Here is a 10920-nt window from a genome sequence, read left to right on the forward strand (position 1 = left end):
AACAATAGACATTATTAATTTCTATAATATAATCATATACTCAAGTTAGAAATTCAAGCATGTTACATGAATCTCTAAAAAGAAATACAAGAGATTGTTTCTTTGTAAATCAATTGAATTTTTGTATTTTTTTAATTGCATTTAACATCGTGTAAAAAAAAACATTATAAATGATAGTAAACATAAATTACAATATAATCATAAATGACAATATGCATTAAAAATAATTCGAATCGACGTTTCTCTCATTTATTATCTCTTAAACCATACTGTGGAACACAGGATTATAACGACAGATTCCAGGACCATATTCTTGGTAAGCTTTCTTTGTGTGGCAGACTGTGTAGAATTCTGGATCACTGGCCAATAATGCACCACCATACCATACCGCACAACGTTGCTTGTGATGCGATATCACACGAACGTCTATTGGTTTTGGCTACAATATATAAATGATGGTTTAATAAACCTAAAGTATTATTTCACTTAAACGAATTATCGTCATAATATTCGACATTCACCGTAATATGACTGCCGCTTAATGTTTCACTAAGCTTGAGTCGCGTGTCGACAATCTTCTTTATATCACGTTGCAGTCGCCTGCCAAAATCCTTGAACATGGTAGAACCGCCCGATAATACAATATTACTATACAATGGTCTTCTGACGTCGATTGGGCAGTTTTGAATCACGTCATCGACGATTTCGTTGAGTGGCGTCGTAAAATCCGGATTAGAAAACTGAAATATTCAAATGTAAGGAAATAAGAGATTGTGCAAAGTAACTTACAATAGTTACAAGCCTAGATATAACTTACTTCGGGATGGAAAAATATTTCCGGTCCAAGAAACCTTTCGTATCCGACGTCCACGACGAAAGGATTCTTGGTAATATTGTTAACACCTTCATATTTCTTAATCTTTGTAGGGTCGCTATCGTACTTGGCGAACTCTTTCGATATATCCGGGCATATATAACAATATTTCTCTTTAATTGACTTAGCTGTTTCTAGCGATTGCTCGGGTGGTATTCCAATCTCGCGTTCCCTCAATAGACTTTGTATAAAATAAGTAATATCACGACCAGCAATGGGAATGTGTTTTATACAACTTCCTATAACGAAACCCTCTGCCTGTGAAAATTCAATATATCGTCAGATCTGATGATAAAAATTTTAAGATGAAGTGTATAATGCAGATTGATATACGTACTACTGGAATCACGTGAGTTACACCATCCCCACTATCAACAACGACGCCTGTTAAGGTACGATCCTCAATATTCTTAGCTGTCCACGATGCTGCTAAAGCGAGAACAGCTTGTACAGCTATATAAAGTCCTGGCACATTGAATGACTCGAACATGATTTCTGCCGTATATTCTCGATTTTCTGGAGTGTTCAAGGGTGGCTCTGTCAAAAGGAAGTAATGATCTTCGGGTTCCGATCTAAGATACTTGAAAATGCACTGTTGTAAAAATTTCTCCATCAAGTCCCAATCCTCCACTAGTCCATGCCTCACAGGATACTGCGGATCAAGGATCAAGGTGGATATTTTAAGTACGAAAATGATCCTATCGAGATAATACTTTGCGAATAAATAATAATACTTTAACCGAGTATCCAGTGGCTTCAAAAGCCTCATCCCCGATATAGGCATCCAAGTCCTCCACACCCTTCGTAATCCTCCTGGCATTGTTATCACCAACTTTAGCTGTCTCCTTGATGGCGATCGCTGAAGGTATGGTCAGCTGAGGCTCCTTGTTGCCAGCAAATCCTAATTTCGTGTATCTGCAAGACAATTATTAACACAATCGATAATTGTGCTCCAATAGGAGATGTCAAGCGTGTTAATCATGCGTGGGCGAGCAATATTTTTACGCACATTGACGCAAGTCATATAAAAAAATTTTATTTAAAAATTACAATATAAAATTTTTTATTTAAAAGTCTATTTTATATGAATCGTCGAGAAGACGCGGTTTATCCTTCTCGAGGCGTTTATCTGAAGTATGTGTCATCAGTGACAGTCGGTTTCTAACCTGATTGACACCACCCAAAATTGACCGTTCGCTAGAAATTAATTTCCTCGGCCCAGAAAATCACACTTACCCTGTACCTACGTCGATGACACACGCAGGTAGACGTCCGAGCATGATTCCTAATTCGCTGATAAACCTGGTCCCGGAGAAACACACCCCAAAGACACACCGTGATGACGATACCGTCAAACCACCACGAACTAATGCCAATCAATATCTGTCAACGCTTGTCAATAGCACGTGTCTCACAGCGCACCTATCACCGCTCTATGTAACTATCCAATATCACTATTTTACCGACAACCGGAATGCAATCGTTCGATTAAGATGGATATATCGAGGAAGAAAATTTTTTTTTTATTTTATTTTCTTTCGATACAGGATTATTTTCTTTAATACAACAGTGAATGTAAAATATAATATGTAATGTAGAATGTAAAACAAAATATAAAACCAAAGAAAACTAAAAATATCTTAATTTTTTTCTCTCTTTCTTTGAGCAAATCTACATATATGACCAATATGATTAATTGATTCTATCTTTATATATTTATTATTACGTGCTATTAATTAAAGCCGTACACAGAAAAAAAATAAGTGTCAAAACTTATATACTTAAACTAACGCATTCATTGTTTCATATATACACAACAATTTATAATTTTCTTAGAAGAATTTAATAATTTTAAATTTTAACAATATTATCGTCTTATTTTAATATTGTAATTGCCATTTCAAGAATATATAATTATTTAATTCTACTTTAAGAAAATTATAATCTTTAATTTAAAAATGTTATTTTCTATCTACATTCTTTCTTTTTCATTCAAGAAAATTAAATCTTAAACCATAAGATTATATTTTTCTTGATTAAACTATATAAAATGACCTCATTCAAGTAAGCAATTATTCAAGCAATTATATTTTTCATTAATAAACGCAATATAATCTCATTTCAAAATTTCCATTTTAAAACTAAATATATTTTTAAAACAAGAATGTCCTTTTAAAACAAGAATGTCCTTTTTTTCGAGACAATATTCCGAAATCAAAGTCGCGCGAACGTCGAGCGTACTAATGGCCATGCGCAGAAACGAATGCGCATCGGTTCGGCCGCCATCTTAGTCGCGTCATTGCATACGTCATACGTAGGTCGGAGTCATACGCAGATACGCAAAATCGTCGTACGTCCGCATTTTTCGTGTCTTTTAACCGTAAATAAACGAATATCGCGAGTGAACGAGCGTTGAGAGTATCCAAGGATGATCGCGTGACTTTTATAGTATGTCGATGGAAGCGCGCATCAGCTATTTTCGACAGTTCTCAGCGACAGCGTCATCGCGAAGGTGGAACGAAGTTGCGTCGCATTATTCGCGCCCTTGATGACGATTATTGGATGCGAGCGAATATCGGGAGTGCCGAATAAAGTGTCGCACATTCGCGTTGGTGATATCGTGTGAGTTGTGTGCATCAAAATCGAAATGGGAAGTCTCGAGGCAAGCGAAAGGAGCGACTTGTGCAACAGCCGGTGAGTCGATTTAATTTATTATATTTGCGTGACAATTCGTGCTCGTTCGACGCTTACACAGCATCGCGATGTCCCGAATTACGTTCGGACAAATTGGCGCCGCATTATAATTCGATGCGACGCGATGCAATTCAAGTAAAGCCGATCGCGTGAAGATGGTAGGCTAGAAGTAATTTGAAGTTCATACTTTGTATATGCGCGCGTAGTTCTCGCTCAGCCTATCTTGTAGGGATGCCAACTGTCGATATTGTCATATCTTGATACATCTAAACGATAATTTTACCATGAATTTTACCATATGCTTTTAAAAATAATATTTAATCATTAGTGTAATACATTTTATTACATAGTACATTAATCATACTCTTTTATAATATTATAAAGAAGATAAAAATTTAGGCACATTCCAAATAAATTTATACATCTTATGTATAAATTTATTTGGAATGTGCCTAAATCTTTATCTTATTTATAATATATTATAAAATATATATTATAAAAGAAAATTGCAAATCTTATGAAACAGAGCGCTGGAATAATTGGTTGATACTTACGCTGGCCTACAATATTACTAATTTTTATATCTTTTATATTATAGCATTTGTATTACCGACATTTTTGCACCTAGCACAGAACAGAACCACAATTTCTGTAACGTGTTATCCATTAAGAAACTTTATGAAAATGACTATGTAGTTCAATGTCTACGTTTTATATATAGAAGTTCTTTGAATACGAGTTTTAAATCGAAGGCATAAGACCACTCTCAAGCTTCTCTCTCGTACAAGCACCTATGCAAAATGTCCGTTTTCATGCTGTATTTTGGTTCTGTGACAGGAACTAGCCGCCTACGCACGTGCGTAATTTATACGAGGACATAGAACTGTGTTTGTGTAATTTTGTAATCAGAGGAACTGTCAGAAACAGTGGATAACGATGCAGTTAGTATTATTGATAATATTGAATATAATTTATTATAGATCTTTCTAATTTTTTATCTTGTAATTATATTTGCGAGGAGAGAATCTTCTTAATTTAAGATGTATAATGATGTAGAAGGTTAACGAATATGTGATCACGAATACGAAATCGTTTAAACGATTATGGATAAGGATTTGTTAAATCCCAGGTGTTGAAGGCATGGCTCGAATCAGCTGATTGACAGTTTTATTTTTCGCTGTTTAGGAAAATCCAATTTGATGGAGTACATGAGATATACTACGAAGCATTGATATACTCATACTTGTAAAAGAGGATCTAATGATCATGCGAAGGATGCCTTCTGAAATTTTTCTAGGAAATGGAGGAACTCTACATCGTTCCTTGATGTTTATACTGAAACTCGGCTGGCAGTCAAGATTCCGTTTGCCAGTACTTCTAGTTATTGTATTTGTCGCCATGGATTACAGATTACAATTAGAGATAGAATTTGGAGACAATGCAGACCAACATAATCACTTATAATATGAGCATAAAAGAAAGAACGGATAGATGCATAAGACTGTTTCTTTATATATTTCTTCATATATTTAACATATGCATATATGATGTATTATAAGGTTTAAATTATAAATATAAACTGTATTTAATTAAACATAATGTAATATACAAACTGTTGAAATGTTAGCAATTGTATTATACATACTTTATAAGCACATAACATACATGAAATTTTTTGCTCAGTACTTGTCAATTTTTAATGCTTATACTTCCGCCAAACTGATATTGCATTTGTCATAATAGAATTTAAGAACTTTACGTTACATCTTATTATAATATATCATGAGAACACATGTATGCTTTCAAGTTAAGTTTATGATTTTATTACAAAAGAGAATAGTGATATAAAAGAAAGAAGTTAGAAAAAAGATAAGAGAGAGAGAGAGAAAGAAAAAAAAAAGATTGTATTTAGAAAATATCTGTGAGATAAATTAAAATTATACCTTAATTAATTAGATGACTGATAATTGAGATACTTTTAGAAAATTAAATAGCTAATTAAAAGTTAATGCTTATAAAATATAAAATTAGATTAAAAAAAAAATCTTTAATTGTTTATATATAAGTATATTATATTTCCTATCTATGATTTCCTGATTATTAAGATAAAAGATAAAAAAAAGATAGAGCAGCGATAAGAGAAGGATTTATATTTATTTGTTTCGCATATGGCTGTAAAATAAATTCTTTCTAACAATAAGATGTAATTTGATTGACATATAAATACTAATATACTTTTTATAAATTATATATTTTGTAAACGCGCTAAAATAGGACAATTATTTATTTTGTAATTAATTTTTATACATTATATGAATGATGTAACATGAAAGTTGTGTTATGAATAAATAAACAAGAAGTAATTTATTTTAAAAATTATACATTAAAAATTCTCACTCTTTTAAAGAAAAATATATCAAAGGAAATTTCAAATCAAAAATATTTGTTGATAAATTTATATAAACGCGATTAAAAAATTAATTTATGATTTCTATGTAATTGAACATTTCTACTTTGCTTTAATTGTTTTATTATTTTAATTTTTATTAATATTTTTTATATTAATTTATATTCATTAATATTAATAAAGTATTTTTTATATTAATTTATATTAACTACCTATAAATTAATATTATAATATATATAATATATTAATTTATATATTAATTATATATATTATAAATATAATTATTCATAAGATATCTTATTCAGTTATTTATTATTATTTTTTATTGTAATGCATGTTTTTTTTTTGTGAAGAGAAAGAAATCTCTTTTTTCTTCTCTTTCTATCCTTCTCTTTTTCAGGACACTTGAAAATAAACCCCGTAATTATGTATACGCGAGATAAAATCAATAATCACTTTTTTTAATTCAGTCAAAGTAAGCTTGGAAGAGATTGAATTCCTCGTAGGTGGTTGTGGGGAGCCGCGATAATCCACGATAGTCCCGGAGGACACTTTTCCTGTCAGGATACGTCCGACTTATGAAGAAAAAGTAGTACCGCGTGTTCTGGCATCCGATTCGTTTCAGGAGCAACATGCTTTCCCATCGATGAAGAAAAAGCGATCGACGATAAATTTCGTTTAGTTTACTCGATGTTTGTGGACATAGTGTGGGAGCTCTAGTGGGGGTCTAGTAGGGTTTATATAGACTGTGCGAAGAGACGTTATCGGTTTTTCTTCACAAACGCGTCCCAATGGAAACTAAAATTGCAAGATTTTCCAGTGTTCTCGGGATCTTCCTTCTGTTCGCCTGCTTCTTGCAAACCGAAGCGGCATTTAATCCCGAAAGTTTCGGTAAGTGAGTTAATCATATCAGAAATAGAAATATATACGTGAGTGTCGGGATGTTTTTCGAATTTGAAAAGGAGTTTTATTCGATTCAAAATATGTTATTTCACGATGTTTCAAAAAGTCGAAACGTATTTGTTTTGCTTCTTGTTCTGGTTTTTATTACACTCGAACGTTAGAAGCAACTTATCTAAGTGTGAAAATCAAATAATTATAGAACAATGAAATGTACAATTGCAGAACAAAAACTATTAGCCTTAGATAAGGTTCTCACTTACATTAATGATAGAACAGAGCAAATGAACGTGGACGTCACTTATGGCGTTACTTTAAGTGAAGGTAAAGAATTTCTTTCTAATTATATTGCCAATTAAAACTGTAATAATCGCATATTTTTTGTAAAATGTCTAATTAAAGTAAGAGGCTTCTAAAATGTGAAGCTTTAATTATGTAAGATACTTTAAATTTTACCAGAGATGTATACAAAACAAATATATGTAATATACTATATTTAATATATTTAATATAAATTTCTAATTTAATTTAATGTGATATTTATAAATTTTTAATATAAATTTAATATAAATATTTAAATTTCTGATTAAATTGAATGATTAATTTCTTGAAATAGTTAACTTGATGGCAGCACTTAACAATGATAATATACAATATTTGGAAAACAAATTCTTTGTTTTTCTCAAAGAAATGCTCATGTTATCCGATTTTACTCGAAGAAATTTGATGAATAATGTTGTCCCGACAAGCGAGATCGAACTTTCGCGTAAGTAGATGCACAATGTGAAACGAATAATAGTTTGCTTTTTACTATATTTTACATACATACATTTTCTATACTTAAATGATATGTGTGATGCGTAATAAATAAGTATTTCAAAAGAGATAAAAAAATGAAAATAATAAAAAAATGTAAGAAAGAACGAGCTCAAAAAATGCTAAAATTATTATTTTCAATTGCATTCTAAAAGTAGAACATTTATAATAACTAATAAAGATATTTATATATTATTTACAATAATATGTAAATACGTTACAATAAAATATGTAAATACGTTAATTATAAAGTTAAGAAAATTGAATTTTTTTATGAGAAATTAATTCAAATTTAATTCTTAATTTATGTCTCTCTTATTTAAATATTACTAGAAAGTTGTTATCGATTAACGTTTTTTATCGATTACCAAATTCGAATACATTAAGTCTTCCTAATCGAATATCACTAAGTTCTTCTATCGATCAGTATATCTTGTGTCGAGTTTTGCGAGGTACAAAGTTTTTCAGTGCAATCGGGTTTAAACAATGTTAACTTGTGGATAAAACCTATATGGTGGACGAGGATCTTTCCAAAAAATAAACCCACTCCCAATTGGGGATTAAGCTATGAGCAAGTCATCGAATCCATTCAACATGGATGGCCAAATGAATTCAACAGCGATCAATGTTTGTTCAAAATTATGCAAAGCGGTTTAAATAAGAAGTGTAAAATTCCTCAGACTTGCACCGAAGGATTGATCAAGCATGATAACGTTACAGGATATTCTCTCACTCATAGGTTGCTTATAATCCAAACCGCTCAAAGAGTAAGACATTAATGGAAGTTTTTATTATTAATTAATTTTATAAAAGATATCGCGTGTTTGTGTGTGGCAAAAGATCTTAAATTATCACTTGAACTTTTATATTTTATTTATATTTGTTTGATTGCATATCTTATTGAAGTGTTTATTAATACTTTTAAATGTGTAAGCATTAATTTAATATATTTTCAATTATATATATAATATTCTTATTATTTTATATATTGTATACTTATTGTATATTACTTATAAAGAGAAAACAATTATTTTTTCTTATATCTTTCTCTTTCTGTTCATGTTTATGAAAAAGAAAGTAAAATAAAAATTTCTATACGAAATAAAAATTCCTATCGGTTTTAGTTTGGATGTCAAGAGACTGCATCGTTGCCATTTTCATATTTGATACCTGCGTTTTGCGCCAGAATTTTTCAGGACCTCGTTAATCTTGAAGCGTGGAATTTCCCAAACGTCTCACAAGACCTCATGATTGAACAAAGTACGCATATATACATAAAAATATATTATATAAACTAAATAAGATGTAAAATATAAAAAATAATATTTCGCATCAGATGAGTAGAATAAAGTGAGAGTACAAAAATGTTCATTAAATAAATTGCTTTTTCTTATTTTTTTTTAGTTATTTTATGCGGAATGGAAGGCTATTATGAATTTCTCGATAAACATTATGAGGATTTGATATTAAGCTGGCCTCATTGGAGCGGTTGCTTTAAGTTAGAAAGGTGATTAATGATAAATATATCTTTATTGATGATTATATTTAAATTATATAATTTCATAACACTCGATAACATAATTATTAATTACATTTAATTGGCATAAAATATATTAGAATTATAATATATATATAATTGCATAATCGTGTGTATTAGAAGTATTATAAATATAAATATACCACATAATAATTGTACAATATACATATATCAATTTCAGTTCATAATTATATTATTTATACATATATTGTCTAATGTATTAAAGGCTAGATATATACTTACCAAACGTTATTTTGCGAAAAACACGAGATGAGTATTATGTTAAACGTTTCAGAATTTCTGAGAAGCTCAAGATGACTCCGCGAGCGTCATCATTGACTGACTTCGGATGTAATAATCATATGACAAGTCTTGGCGCGGCGAGCCTTGCTTTATTTATCCGAGAAAATATAGAAAATGAACTCGGTCCTTAAAGTTTCAAGAAGATTTTCTTATCAAATGCTTATACTTTCTTCACAAATCTGATTCTCTTCATTAAATTCTTTTATTAAGATGATAATCGTTTGATTAAGAAATAGCCAATTTATATTGCTTAAAAAATATTTAACTGATATTTTTTGAAACAAAACATGCGAAAAATGTATGTCGTAAAAAGAAATTCTGAAAAAAGTTATGCAATTATCAGGGCTGTAACGCATTCTACTGTGTGACGAAAAGAAAATAATCTATATTTATCATAAATAATATTATAAGACAAGAATATTTGAAATATGGCACGAAAGGGAAAAATGAGAGTAAGAGTTTAAAATAAAATAAAGTATAAAAATTCATTCTTTATAACAATGTTAGGATATTTTATATCTTGCTGCGATAATTTCGAAACTCTATTTCTTATTACTATTGTTACTTTAGTAATCTCAATAAGGCAGTATTTTTTCATATTATAAAAAAATAGTATTACTATAAATTTATAATAAATTTATAATAAAAATTATTATAAATTTATAATAACAAATTTATAATAACAAAACAATTTTGATATTAGTTTGCTAATTATCTAGCTATCTCCCTTTTTCTAGTTTAGATAATAAAAATATAGATAATAAAATATAGATAATAAAAATGATAATATTATAATAAGGGAGATAATAATCTCCCTGCTTATATATGTATATATATATTACTTGATATTTAACTTAAATAAAATAAACATTATTTTAATTAATTAAATAAATACTTAATTTAATTAATAATATACAAAAAGCGTGTTTCTTATATATATGTTGATTAATAATTACATATAGAAAATTTAACTGTGTAGCCGCTTGAAAATAAAATTCTTTAAAAGTATGATGTTATATGTGCCTGGAGAGAAATAATAATGATATTAAAAAAATAAAAAAAATCTATTTTAATATGTAAGCTTATTTTACCATAGATTGTGGGATGCATTTACGAAACAACACATCCGGTCATATAAATTGAAATATGTATCGTGCTTTGGTATGAGAAAAATAAGCTGCGCGATGGATGAGTATATCTCTACGCGATGTTATTATAAAGATCTACGAGAAGATATATTTTCATGTCATTTCGCCTCCGCTCTATTTCTTGTACAATTTATTGTACGATAAGTTGCGATTATGTGTAAAAAAAACAGGTCATTTTTTTAAACTATTCATGATAACGACGTAGTCATTGTTTTAAACTATCCATGATAATGACGTTATC

At 29.7% G+C, this 10920-nt stretch overlaps 2 protein-coding genes and 1 long non-coding RNA gene across 3 annotated transcripts; 2 read left to right on the top strand and 1 right to left on the bottom strand.

Moving 5' to 3' along the window:
- Window positions 1–227: 227 nt before the first annotated feature.
- Window positions 228–2265, bottom strand: LOC105251096 (actin-related protein 3). Its single transcript, XM_011257628.3, has 6 exons — window positions 2111–2265; window positions 1609–1789; window positions 1212–1526; window positions 818–1132; window positions 522–740; window positions 228–439 (listed from the first exon to the last, which is right to left on the bottom strand). The coding sequence occupies exons 1-6, from the start codon at window positions 2152–2154 to the stop codon at window positions 260–262; spliced, it is 1254 nt and encodes a 417-aa protein (XP_011255930.1). The 5' UTR covers window positions 2155–2265; the 3' UTR covers window positions 228–259.
- Window positions 2266–4314: 2049 nt separating this feature from the next.
- Window positions 4315–4922, top strand: LOC109609981. Its single transcript, XR_002192542.2, has 2 exons — window positions 4315–4509; window positions 4754–4922. It is a non-coding gene; the product is annotated as an uncharacterized LOC109609981 (long non-coding RNA).
- A 1632-nt stretch (window positions 4923–6554) lies between these two features.
- LOC105257134 (UPF0764 protein C16orf89 homolog) lies at window positions 6555–10028 on the top strand. Its single transcript, XM_011267562.3, has 7 exons — window positions 6555–6866; window positions 7101–7199; window positions 7492–7641; window positions 8160–8458; window positions 8816–8951; window positions 9096–9198; window positions 9524–10028. Exons 1-7 carry the CDS (start codon window positions 6767–6769, stop codon window positions 9660–9662), a joined length of 1026 nt encoding a protein of 341 aa, XP_011265864.1. The 5' UTR covers window positions 6555–6766; the 3' UTR covers window positions 9663–10028.
- The last annotated feature ends 892 nt before the right edge of the window (window positions 10029–10920 follow it).

This window comes from Camponotus floridanus, unplaced genomic scaffold (genome assembly GCF_003227725.1).
Source record: "Camponotus floridanus strain SB8 unplaced genomic scaffold, Cflo_v7.5 scaffold188, whole genome shotgun sequence".
In the NCBI taxonomy this organism is placed as follows: Eukaryota; Metazoa; Arthropoda; class Insecta; order Hymenoptera; family Formicidae; genus Camponotus; species Camponotus floridanus.